General features: G+C 54.7%; 4 protein-coding genes across 4 annotated transcripts; 1 reads left to right on the top strand and 3 right to left on the bottom strand.

The window, feature by feature from the left end:
• Positions 1 to 158: 158 nt before the first annotated feature.
• On the bottom strand, positions 159 to 890 carry V2A60_004460 (Hsp70 nucleotide exchange factor FES1; the record flags this gene model as incomplete). Its single annotated transcript, XM_083255779.1, has 1 exon — positions 159 to 890. One exon carries the CDS (start codon positions 888 to 890, stop codon positions 159 to 161), a length of 732 nt encoding a protein of 243 aa, XP_083111905.1.
• A 2,521-nt stretch (positions 891 to 3,411) lies between these two features.
• On the top strand, positions 3,412 to 5,217 carry V2A60_004459 (actin; the record flags this gene model as incomplete). The annotated part of the gene is made up of 6 exons (XM_083255778.1): positions 3,412 to 3,418; positions 3,573 to 3,603; positions 3,832 to 3,887; positions 4,021 to 4,051; positions 4,166 to 4,937; positions 4,987 to 5,217. 6 exons carry the CDS (start codon positions 3,412 to 3,414, stop codon positions 5,215 to 5,217), a joined length of 1,128 nt encoding a protein of 375 aa, XP_083111904.1.
• Positions 5,218 to 5,763: 546 nt separating this feature from the next.
• Positions 5,764 to 6,665, bottom strand: V2A60_004458 (RF-1 domain-containing protein; the record flags this gene model as incomplete). Its single annotated transcript, XM_083255777.1, has 2 exons — positions 5,764 to 6,282; positions 6,459 to 6,665. 2 exons carry the CDS (start codon positions 6,663 to 6,665, stop codon positions 5,764 to 5,766), a joined length of 726 nt encoding a protein of 241 aa, XP_083111903.1.
• A 1,233-nt stretch (positions 6,666 to 7,898) lies between these two features.
• Positions 7,899 to 11,976, bottom strand: V2A60_004457 (uncharacterized protein; the record flags this gene model as incomplete). The annotated part of the gene is made up of 2 exons (XM_083255776.1): positions 7,899 to 11,274; positions 11,450 to 11,976. The coding sequence occupies 2 exons, from the start codon at positions 11,974 to 11,976 to the stop codon at positions 7,899 to 7,901; spliced, it is 3,903 nt and encodes a 1,300-aa protein (XP_083111902.1).
• Between the last annotated feature and the right edge of the window lie 392 nt (positions 11,977 to 12,368).

Here is a 12,368-nt window from a genome sequence, read left to right as displayed (position 1 = left end):
GGAAAGTGACCCGATTCTCCATCTATATTCCGTGCCGATGAATCTGGTATTGAATTCTGTTGCATAATTTTTCCACAGGAATCAACGCCATAACGCCAAAATTCATGCAAATTTATCCATCTAAAAAAAAAATGCACTTTTTTTTTCCTTCGTCCCTTTCACGCTGAAGCGCCACCCTTGGCCTTTTGGCGCAGCGGCACGATGATGGTATCGACAGCCTCCATGTCGGCCGCGTCGACCTTGTCCGCGGGGTGGCCCCTGGCGACGAGCTCGGCGACGGCGGCGTCGAGGGCGGGCTGGTAGTTGCGGATGGCGGAGCTGAGGGCGTAGACGGCCTTGCCGCGGACGGCCGGCGGCGTCGTCTCTCCGGCGTCGCCTTCGCCGGCGCCTTCGCCGGCGCCTTCGCCGCTACTGCTGCTGGCCGTCGCCATGGCCACGAGCAGCGGGATGCCGCCCGCGGCGAGCAGCCGCTCCTGCGTCTTCTCGTTGTTCTGGACGGCGGTGCCGATGCACCAGGCGGCCATGGCGCGCAGCTCGGGGGCGCGGTCGGCGGCGAGCTGGTCCAGCAGCGGCGTCCACAGCCCGAGGGTGGCCATGTTGTTGGCGTTGTCGAGCGACTCGACGAGCTGCTCAAAGTTGTCAAACGCGATCAGCTTGTTCTCGAGCGTCACGTCGTCGGCGGTGATGATGTCCATCGAGGCCCGCATCAGGTCCGCCTCCGAGGGCCCGCCCATGAGCGCGGCCATGACGTCCGGGGTGAGGTTCGAGGCCGTCGCCGCCGTTGTCGTCGTCGCCGCGGTCTCAACACCGCCGTCGGCGGGTGCTGTTGTGCCGTTTTGCGAGTTTTCGATGCTCCAGCGGAGGAGGTCGTTGAGGCGCTTGTCTTCCATTGCGGTGAATTTGGAAGGGGAAAAGGGAAGAGAGAGGGGGGGAGGGGGGTGATTTTTTTTTTCGCGGTTGGAGGGGTCGAGCCAAGGCGGAGAGGCTGTATAGTGTGGCTTAGAAGGAGAGGTGATGGTCTTTGTGATGTAGCTGATATATGTTTTCTGGTATGGAATGGGTATGTAGTAAATGAAGAGGCAAAACAATACAAGGGAGGACAATCACGAAGAATTGTCGAGAGCGAAGCTGTTTATGAAGCAAGTTTTGACGTGGGGATTGGTGTTGGGCATCGCAAAGCTTCTGGTCGAAGTTCCGCCCATCTTCTCGAATCTTCATGAAGGCGCTAACCGAATATGTGCTAGTCTCATTCTAATGGAACCGGCGCCCAGATCTTGCCGAAACCACGTTGGAGGAGAAACAGTTGACACACCGTCAGCAATAATCGGATACAAATCTCATAAAAAGTACAACAGGAGATGTGCTGTGCTAATTCGATGGGAATTATTTCAAATTTAGGAAGTCTGTAGCCTTCTCAATCCAGCGTAGTTGGCCGCACATTGCGACGGAGGCAGCGCGTCTGCCTGGTCTGTAGATACCTATAGAAGCGCCTCGACCTCTGAGAGGCATTTTTGGGACAGAACTGTTAAGCTCTACTGTTAGAAACGAAGAGCCCGGAAATACTATATGACAAATGGTCGAGTGATAGCATGGTGCACTGCATGGGTCGGTGTATGTGACAGGCTGCTTGAACTCGCCGTTGATGCGGGTGGTGCTGTTACAGAGGCAGACGGGAGAGAATGTACTATGCGCCGCTCAGCATCAAAGTCTGTTCTAGTCTGTTGATCAACGGATTGAGGGAGCGTGCATCACTTGATTGCGGCACACGCGCGTGCCCGCCTCGTAAATACATGTTCGCTTGCGCGTCAAGGGGCGAGGCGAGGCGAGGTGATGGGCCGTTGTGGGCCGGGGGTGACGACGTCGGGTTACGCCATGCGAGAGCCTTGGGGGTTAGATGTGCTACAGAGAGGCGTCTTTTTCTTCCCTTGGGCATAAGTGAAGATGGTTGGTTTGTTAGTAACTAGCATGTGTATTTTTAGTAGTTGTTTTAAGTAGGCCGGGCGAACATTCTGGGCGGTGGTTGAGACATGGCGAGTTGTCTCGGAGAAAGGGGGGGGAGGGGTGACCAGGAATGGAAAGTCGAGGAATCTGCTGGCGGCCGGACGGACAGGCGGATGGTTGATGGGTTCAATGAAGGTGAATGGAGATGTGAATTGAAGCCAGATTGTCAGATAGTAGCTGCTTTGCTGTGCTGGATGACGACATGGACGGGGGAAAACGACGAGCAGTAGCCCGTTGCAGCCGCTGTGTGAAATGGTAATACCAGACTGGCAAGGATGAATGGCGGGAAAATAGGGCCTGTTTAGGCGTTGTCCGGGCGGCGTGGCTCAGCAAAGAAGGGCCAAGCCACAACGCAGCCTTGGGTCCACAGAGCGGGATGGTGGCAGGCGAATGAGAGTCTGAGAGGCGGGGACTGACGGGCTGTTGGTGAGGAGTGGCAGCTGTAATGGAGTACTAACATTTGGAGGTACCTTTTTTAGAGTGCTGAAGCGGGCCTAGCTGTAGGTACCATTGTAAGTAAGTATCCGTACAGCGAGCATCGTCTCTTCTGCATTCCTGAGCGAGAGAGAGAAAGAGAGCGAGAGCCTAAGTAGAAGGTGGACTGTACGGAGTGAGCCGACTCAACTTGGGCGTATTGGCCATAATCTAGGGTTCAAGATGACTTTTATGAGCGCCAAGAAGTAGCTGAATGTTCTTGATAAGGCACTGTTGAAGACGGCAGTAATGGGTACTTATTAAGTAGAAATTGAGCTGGTTATTGCTTGGTGTACCTAGGTATCCCAGCTGGGGGTTGGCTCTGGCTGGCTTCCATGGTTGGCTGGCTTGGTTGACATTTGGTTAGTTGGCCACCCCCGCCCACAAGTTGATTTTTTTTTTGCTCCTGCTTATTACTTAGGCGCGCCACTCACTCAGTCCTCACAGTGCTTCCCACCCACCAAAGTGCCACCCACCACCCGCTCATACATACATGCTTGGTGGCACATAAATACGTAGGTACAGTAGGCGGGAGGCAGGGTGGCAGGTACCTCAGCATGCCAGGGTAACCACTGGTGGCCTTCGTCCAGGGCTTTCTTCTGCTGCAGGTCTGCAAGTCTGCAAGAGAAGCTTTCCTTGTACCGCCCCGCCCGCGCCAGCTAGCGGAGATACCTCGACTCCTTTCCATTGGCCCCTCGTCCTCCACACCTTCCTGCCTCTAACCCTTCGCTCTCGTTTCCCTCTACAAAAACATTCAACTCCCACTCCATCTTCCTTCTTCCCCGTGCCCGAGTCTTGTCCCCCTTTGGCTCATTCTCCATCTACCAACGCTCCGTCTAGCTCTCGAGGTCCTTTCAGTTCCTTGAGCTCGTCTTCTCGTCGCAACCCCTTCCGACTTTTTCTTTTTTTAATTCCACAAACCCAGACCTCGCAACTATGGAGGGTACGTTTCCTTTGCCTTCTCATCTCGCTGCCGCGTTTACGCAATCCCGCCCCTCCCCGCGGTGCATGCTCTTGCGGCCGCCACCTGCGATGCCATTGCCCTTTTGACGCCTTGAATCAATCGCTGACATGTATTTGTTTTTCTTCTCTTACAGAAGAAGTTGCTGCCCTCGTCATTGACAATGGGTAAGCTCTCAATCCCCCCCACCGCCTCACCGACAAGTTCGCCAGCCTGAGCCCCTTACCCCTCCTGGTCCGATGTGCCGTGTCGACAGAGTCGTCCATGTTTGCCCGCACCAAACGCCCTGCGCAGCTTTGATCTGGCCGAACCAGGAAGGGAATAAAATTCAGGCTCGGAAACGATGACGGAGGCTTTTCAACCTTCTTTTTTTCGGATACTGACCAGCGCTGCAGCTCCGGTATGTGCAAGGCCGGTTTCGCCGGTGATGATGCGCCCCGAGCTGTTTTCCGTAAGTACCCCACTTTAGCTCCCATCGTCAGCTTTGCACGCTTTTTGGCCCAACGGCTGGCTCAACGTCTCGCCTGATGGATGGCGATGTTCTGCGCCCCAAAATTTGAGCCTTAACTAACCAGGCACTCCAGCTTCCATTGTCGGCCGTCCCCGTCACCATGGGTAAGTCTTGACCGAAACCTAGAAATTAGAATTGGAATGCGCTTGGAAGCATCGCGCTCACACGCCCATGCGCCACTCCCAACATCGAACCCCATCTCTAACGCCGTTTCGCAGTATCATGATTGGTATGGGCCAGAAGGACTCCTACGTCGGTGACGAGGCTCAGTCCAAGCGTGGTATCCTTACCCTCCGCTACCCCATTGAGCACGGTGTCGTCACCAACTGGGACGACATGGAGAAGATTTGGCACCACACCTTCTACAACGAGCTCCGCGTCGCCCCCGAGGAGCACCCCGTCCTTCTCACCGAGGCCCCCATCAACCCCAAGTCCAACCGTGAGAAGATGACCCAGATTGTCTTTGAGACCTTCAACGCCCCGGCCTTCTACGTCTCCATCCAGGCCGTCCTCTCCCTCTACGCCTCTGGCCGTACTACCGGTATCGTTCTCGACTCCGGTGATGGTGTCACTCACGTTGTCCCCATCTACGAGGGTTTCGCTCTCCCCCACGCCATTGCCCGTGTCGACATGGCTGGCCGTGATCTTACCGACTACCTCATGAAGATTCTTGCCGAGCGCGGTTACGCCTTCTCCACCACTGCCGAGCGTGAAATCGTCCGTGACATCAAGGAGAAGCTCTGCTACGTCGCTCTTGACTTTGAGCAGGAGATTCAGACTGCTGCCCAGAGCTCTTCTCTCGAGAAGTCGTACGAGCTTCCCGACGGTCAGGTCATCACCATCGGCAACGAGCGCTTCCGCACCCCCGAGGCTCTCTTCCAGCCCTCCGTCCTCGGCCTCGAGTCCGGCGGTATTCACGCCACCACCTTCAACTCGATCATCAAGTGCGATGTCGATGTTCGCAAGGATCTCTACGGCAACATTGTCATGGTATGTGTGCTGGCATTGTTAACCTACGCTTCGTCGCTAACTCGCACAGTCTGGCGGTACTACCATGTACCCTGGTCTCGCCGACCGTATGCAGAAGGAGATTACCACTCTTGCTCCTTCTTCCATGAAGGTCAAGATTATTGCTCCCCCCGAGCGCAAGTACTCGGTCTGGATCGGTGGTTCCATTCTCGCCTCCCTGTCCACCTTCCAGCAAATGTGGATCTCCAAGCAGGAGTACGACGAGAGCGGTCCTTCTATCGTCCACCGCAAGTGCTTCTAAGGTGAGTTTTGCTCTCAAGTCTGCTGACGGCATGGACGCTCGACTGACTCGTTTCCAGCGTGGACAAACCAAAACGAAGACCTCTTTTCCTTCAACGCTGGCAAAGATTGCGAAGGCGGCGAACGGCGCAGAATATCATCGGCCTCGTGCGCGCCGCCATCGACTTTCATATTTGCAACATGCTTTCGATAGGATCAAGGAGGTTGGGTGCTGGTTCTTTGAGGGTAATGGCGATGGCCCGTGCAATGTAGCCCGGCTGGGTATTCTACGAGGCTTTACGGACTAGACGCTGAAGTTTCACACCAAAAATTCTTTTTTACTATCTTTGCTAAAGGGTGTAGCCCAATGGAAGAATGCGACGGTTAAGTTTGTATACTTAGTAAAAAAATGCGTTGTGATTTCCAGCCGTGGTCTTTGAAAGTGTTGTATGTATCGTTTGTTTATAATCTAAGCTCGCGTATGTTTATTCTCTATGCTCTATTTTCTCGGGGGCGGGAGAGATTATGAGTGATCTGTAGATGCTCCGATCAGTACCAGCCTGTATTATCACTGGTTTTTACTTGGTGCATCTATCGGCTGGCTTGGTATCGCATCGCTGTTTGTCTGCGATGAGTCACCTTTGTACTCGTCTGGCTTCTCTGCCAGCTTTTGCCTCGATTGCGCCATGCCATCATGGACAATCGCATCTCGCGACATGGTATCCCTATGGGCTGTCGTTGTCCCTACTCCTTCTCCTTCTCCTGTTGCTACTGCTACTGCTCCTCCTCCTCCTCCTCCTTCTCCTTGCCTTGCCTCCTGCTCTGCCACCTGCCTGCTCTGCTGCTTCTCCTCCTCCAGCTTCTTGTACTTGCGCCTGCTCTTCTTGGCCGCGCTGTCGGCCCTCTTCTTGCGGACGGCGCCGACGATGCCCGCGCGGCTCTGCTCGCCGTTGAGGAGGTCGTCGAGGCGCTGCGCGAGGATGTCGCGCGCGATCTTGCGGTTCTGCGACCGCGACCGCGTCGCCTGCGACTTGACGACGATGCCTGTGGGGAGGTGCTTGAGCTGCACGGCCGAGTTGGTCTTGTTCTGGATTTGTTGAAAGAGGGGGGGGGGGGGAGTATGTTGTCAGTTTGAGAGCCGCCGGTTTTGTTTTTCGAGTTGAGAGAATTTGTTGAGAGACAAAAGATCAAGGACGGGAAAAAGAAAAGAAGGGAGGGGGGAAGCGGTCTCGTCTGTGTGTGGTGGCTGGTTTATATACTTACAATCTTCTGGCCGCCGGGGCCGCTGCCTTTGAGGTAGGACTCTTCAATCTCAGAGTCGGGCGGCGGCTTGGGACGTGAGGGCATGGACGCTTGCAGCGCAGAGGACGTGCTTGCGAGGAGCCGCCGAGGGGAGAAGAACACGGGAGAGGAAGAGGAAGAGGAGGAGCAGGCGGCGGCGATGCGCGCGCGGCGCAGGAGACACTGCATTGTGAGCTGGTCGAAGCGTTTTGTTTTTTTTCCCCAAGAATTTCTTCTCTGCTTTGATGATGTGCGTCGAACAAAATGGAAAGAGTAAGCTTCCTCTTTTTTTTTTTTTTTAAAAGACAACTTTGATTGATGAATAATTCGAGGCGCTGAAAAGGGGAAAGGGGCGCGTGGAGAATTGGGAGTGGTGAGATGAAGAATCGAGGATCGGCTTGGAGGTGAAACCGGCAACCGGGAAGAACGGTTGAGAGGACCGGCCGGGGTGGGCCCGGCTTGGCTTGTTCGACATGGAGCGTCTGTGGCCGTCACAACGGAGCATTTTATTGACCTAGGTAGTTGGTAGGCAAGAGGCAGTAAGACATGCGCTGTGTATTGTGTTTATTGTGCTTTACCTCTCAAAAAAAAAAAAACCATCCATGAAACTTTTGCAACTCCCAGTGTCCATCTTGCACCGTCTGTCTCTGTCTTGAGGAGCATATGCATCATGCACATCTATCTCCACGCTTGCTCCATGATATCCACGTAGATGACGTGTGCTGATACTACAATCTTGGGGAAATATGCCTGTTAAAAAAACATTGTCACTCTCAAGCATACTCTCGGCTTGCTGAAAAGCCGTAGTAGGCACTGCCCTGGGCACTTTTGTCACTTTTTCGCTAGTCTAGTTGCAATGACATCCAGCCGGCCGCTCGATTCTTGGCTGGTAGCTGATTCTCTCTCTCTCTCTCTCTATATATATATATATACATGTATAAATTTTACGACCTTTAGACCTCTGAACTCGGTATATTTTTCAAGGGAGGAAGAGAAGACTGCAAAAAAAAAAAAAGAAAAAAAAAGAAACCTCACTGCGACCGCACCCGGCCGTAACAGCGGCTCCTGGTGTCTGCGGTGACCTGCATAGAACATACGAGAACAAGTTCGTGGAAGGATGACATGGCCGTGAGAGAGAGAGAGAGAGAGAGAGAGGCGGGGGAGGAGAGGGAGGAAAAAAAAAAAGACAAGTTCATATACCCGTATCATGTCCTTTGATGTCTGATATCGAAAGTTTTGGCATCTCGGATGCGACTACGATGACGGCCGACTCACCACAAAAGACTTGAATAATGTAGGTTTAACTAATCAGTTGAGAATGCAAATTAGTGTCTAGGCGTAGTGTGTCTTTTTTTTTTTTGATTTCACTCCTCATTGGCCAAGGAATTTATCAATTCCGCCGCCATTCATTATAAAGACGGCCTAGGAAGCGCCGAGAAGCCCCCGGACCTCGAGGCTACCGTGCTTCATGGCATAAGCTCGTATACTGCCCTCTGGAAAAGACGCTGCCGGATCCAACTGGCGACTCAGCAACTGCTTTAGCAGTCCCGCGTTGTCTTCTCGGATGGCCGTCTGCACCGCGCACTCGCCCGGCCTCGCGGGCCAGTCGTAGCCCCCGGCCTCGCCGAGCAGCGCCATGATCTCGGCGTGCTCGGCAACGACGTCTTGCCTGGCCCGCCGCTGCGGCCCGTCCGGCCGGGCCAGCCCGCCGCCCGCGTGCTGCACGGCCAGGGCCAGGGCGTCGTTGCCGTGGGCGTCCCTGCGCGCCGCGTCGGCCCTGTGCCGGAGCAGCAAGTCGACGGCCTCGGCCCTGCTCGCGCGGACGGCCTGGTGCAGGGCCGTCCGCCCCCTGGCCGGGTCGCGCGCGTCGACGCGCGCCCCGTGCGCCAGGAGCAGGTCCAGGACGACGATTGGCGGCGCGGCGCCGGCGCGGAGCTGGTTCGCCCAGAGCAGCAGCGCCGTCATCCCGGCCGAGTTCTGCGCGTCGACGTCGGCGCCCCTGTGCAGCAGCATGGACACGGCCAGCTTGTCCTGGCGCCGCACCGCCAGGTGCAGCGGCGTGCTCTTGCTGCCGGGAAGCCTCGTGTCCGGCAGGGCGTCGGCCCGCAGCAGGAGGGCCAGCGCCTCGAGCCGGTGCGGCTCCAGCGGGGCCGACTCGGCCCCGGAGAAGAGGATGGTGATGGGGTAGTCGCCGTTCCGATCCGGCAGGTTCGGGTCCGCCCTGCCCTCGAGGAGGAGCAGCACGAGAGCGCCGTAGCCCTTGAAGCCGGGCAAGCCCAGCGCCGCGTGCAGCGGCCCCTTGCCCGTCGCCCTGCTGCACTGGTTGACGTTGACGGCCTCGGCCTCGATCAGGTTGCGGACGCACTTGTTGTGCCGCTGGCTGGCCCCCTTGATCGCCTGCATCAGCGCGTCGAACCGACGCCACGCCTCCCTGCCTCGCTTGGCGGGGATCATTGTCAGCAGGTGCCTGACCTGGGCGCTTTTACCCTCCTTGCAGGCGCCCACCAGCAGGCCTTCCATGTAGTTCGGCGGAAGGGTCTTGAGGGCCAGCTGCCGGTTGAGCCTCTTGGTGCCCTCGGACATGACCGTCGTGGCCCGGTCAGATGCGGACGCCTTCTTGTGGAAGTCCTGCATGAGACGCTCCACGTCGGGTCGGACCGGGGGCTCCCTCTTCTTGAAGCTGCGTGGCTTCACCTGTCGATCCATCTCCCCCAAGACTCGTATGTTGGCGCGGGACAGCTTCTGCGGACGCTGCGGTGCTCCAGCCGGTGGCGGGTACGCGTCCGCAGCTGCATCATCTGCCGACTCCAAGACCGTTTGGCCCTCTTGGATATTATTCTCCTCCACGTTGATCTGGAAAGCGAGCTTCTTCTTCGGGTTGGAGCGCTTTACCGAGGTCTCTGATTTGAGCATTCCGTTGCTCAAGTCCTGGCTGCTGATCCGTTTGGTCGAAGAGACCTCGGGTTCTTTAAATACAGACTCTGTAGGTACACTCTTGATGCCCTTTGACTTGTTCTTTCTTTGCTTCTCAGATACATTATTCTCTCCGAAATTTATCCTGGAAGTATTGTCCTGCTTTTTCTTGTCTACCTCGCTTTCTTCCTGATTTCCTTCAAGGACCTTCGACGCGCGGGGCGAATCGGATACCGCTACATATTTCGACTCTCTTATCAGGGTCTTCGGCTCTGGTGGGCCCTGGCTCGTTGTCAGCTTCAGAATCGCTGCTTCTTGTTCGGCGTCTTGGCCAAAAACAGTTTCTGACTTGTCTGATTCTTCCTCGAATGCCCATTTGGTTGTGTTGAGCAGGTCCTCCAAGGGTTTACTGGGATCTTGCCGGGCCGTGTAGAAGGCCGAGCCGCTTTCGTCAGATCGATCCGAGAACTCATCGTATAGCCTCGAAGATTCATCGTCATACTCCTCAAATCCAAGCTGTGAATCGCAAAGGTTGCGATATCGGATGGCCTCCTGGTTCAGAACTGGAGTTGCTGGTGGCGACACTAGCTCTTGATCATTCCAATCAATGCTGGTTTTTGTGGCTGGAGTAGGTATCTCTGCTGTATCAAGCTCTTGTGTTGAGTTGAATGAGACGGAAGGAGCTTGATACTGGAATATAGGCCAAGAACAAAGCAAATTAGGCTCGTACAAGTCCTCTGCGGCTGCCTCTGGGACAGGATACTCGGCTTTGACGGGCTCCATCTCTCGTGACGCCTCTCCCGAGGGGTCGTACAGGACAGGCGGTTCTCTGTGCTCGCTGACAATTTTTGGTCGGTCAACTTGATCCAAAACTGATTGGAGCCATTCATCGATCTCATGCGTGTCTTGGTCGATGACGGGCGAAAACAGCCGCTCGACAGTGTCCATGGTCTCAGCGGCACCAGCGACAGTGCCCTCTGTGTGGGAAGGTCCATCATACATGAAGGTCTCAGCCTGAAAATCCGGATAACACTTGAAACAGCAGAAACGATTGAAAGAGGGCGACTCCAAGATGTCCCTCATCAGCTCGAACGCGCGGGGCCGGTCGTCCGGCTGCGGGCTCATCAAATCATAGGTCCACGAGATGGGCTCATTATCGGTTTGGGTATCATTGTGGGACAGCTTCTGCAGCCATTCTCGAACGGCGGGAATGTTGGCATAGAAATAACGTGAATGCTTATTTCGTCTCGCATGCTGCTCAACGTGGGCTTTAAGATCGGCGAGACTGCGGCCGAGAAGACGAGTTGTCATTTTGAGATATATTACACCCAGAGACCACATGTCGCTAGGCTCGCCACGAGTCTCCCTTCGATCAATCTCCGGCGCCATGTACTCTTGAGTGACCGGCGGGTTCAAATGGCGCGTTTCAGCACGGCTATGTTCTGCCCAGTTGTAAGCAGAGCCAAAGTCGCTTACATATACCTCGTTTCGGTAGATGAGGATGTTGCGAGCCGTTAGATCGCGATGACGGAGCTGGTTGCGGTGGAGATGACGAATAGCTCCAGCCAGACAGCCGTAGAAATGGCACAAGGAACTTCGTAGCTGATCAGTCATGCGATTGCTTTCCAGGAGCTGTTCGAGATTGTTCTCAGCGACTGGCTCCATAAGGTATGCGATATAATGCCGATCCGTGTAGCTGCCGATAATTTTGACTAGGTGGCGATGACATTGCTGTCGACTGAGAACCTTGAGAACCTCGAGCTCCTTCACAAGCGCTTCCTGCATCTTAAGGCTTCGATTGTCGTGCTCGTTGTGACGGCCTCTCGAGACTCGTTTGCGAGCGTATCGCTTCTGACTAAGACTACTAAAGACTTCGTCGACGCCACTAATGAGATAGTCAGAGCATCCTTCAACGTTGATGAACCAACATGGTCAAGTACGAAACGGAAATACGTGAAGCCACGATACGGAGGGGACATGGAGAACAAGAAATAGGATCAGAGCTCAAGACAAAAGGCGTGAGGGATAGAGTAGAGAGACCGAGTTCTGAGTCTGCTTACCCAAATCCTCCTTGACCAAGATGCCGGCAAGGAATGAAAAACTTGTCTCCGTCAAGACTTAGGTTTTGGTGTGACTTTCCTGCTTCCACATCTTTGACGCTCGAATCAGTCAAGTAAAACTCCTGGACCTTGAGGAAGGCCGTCCTCAAGTCGGCCTCATTTTCGCCGCTGAAGAAGCTCCTGGGCAGGGTTCTTTCATTCCACGGCAGAAAGAAATCGTTCAAGTCTTCTCGAATGAACTCATCCATGAGCGAAACCTTGCCCAGGGTTCTGAGGATAGCATAAATGCGCGGTCTGTAACACCATACTGCTCGGCCGCTTCTCCCGGCCAGTCGATCTAGAGACTGAAGATGTATCCGAATTTGTTGGATCTTGTGCTCCGATATCCTATGATCCTTGGCAGAAAATTCTGCTGGAAAGACGCAGAGAGAGCCTAGAAGCTTGTTGATGTCCTTTTCGGTCGGTGTGACTTGTGGCGCAAGAGGCTCAAGCAGCTTGCGAGCAAATGTTGAGAGAAAGCTAGCCATGCTAGAAGAGAATCTCTCGAGAAGATACGGATAAAGCTGACAAAGTAATGGATGAAAGGTATTGACTACTTATTATCCTTGTGACCTTATCAGATGGCGACGACGGTTCCACTGTTTAATCAGAAAATGAAAGATGCAAGGTCTATATGAGAGCCGATTTGGAGATGGGAGCATGATATCAGGCTGAAGAGGGGGGTTCCAGCTTCATTATGCACCCCTAGACTACCCCTCCTCAGCTGGGATGGATCACGGTCGATTCGACCCCAATACGGGATCGCTGCAGCCTGATCTTACTGGGAGATGCATGTCGGTTACCCTCGAAAGATGCCCCGCACGCTGCGCAATCAAGTTTATTATCCCGCAGTAGTATCGTTTATCTATATCGCCCAATT

This window comes from Cordyceps javanica, chromosome 3 (assembly GCF_051103115.1).
Source record: "Cordyceps javanica chromosome 3, complete sequence".
Taxonomy (NCBI): domain Eukaryota; kingdom Fungi; phylum Ascomycota; class Sordariomycetes; order Hypocreales; family Cordycipitaceae; genus Cordyceps; species Cordyceps javanica.
Note: the sequence above shows the minus strand (reverse complement) of the source record. Positions and strands in the feature narration are given on the sequence as shown.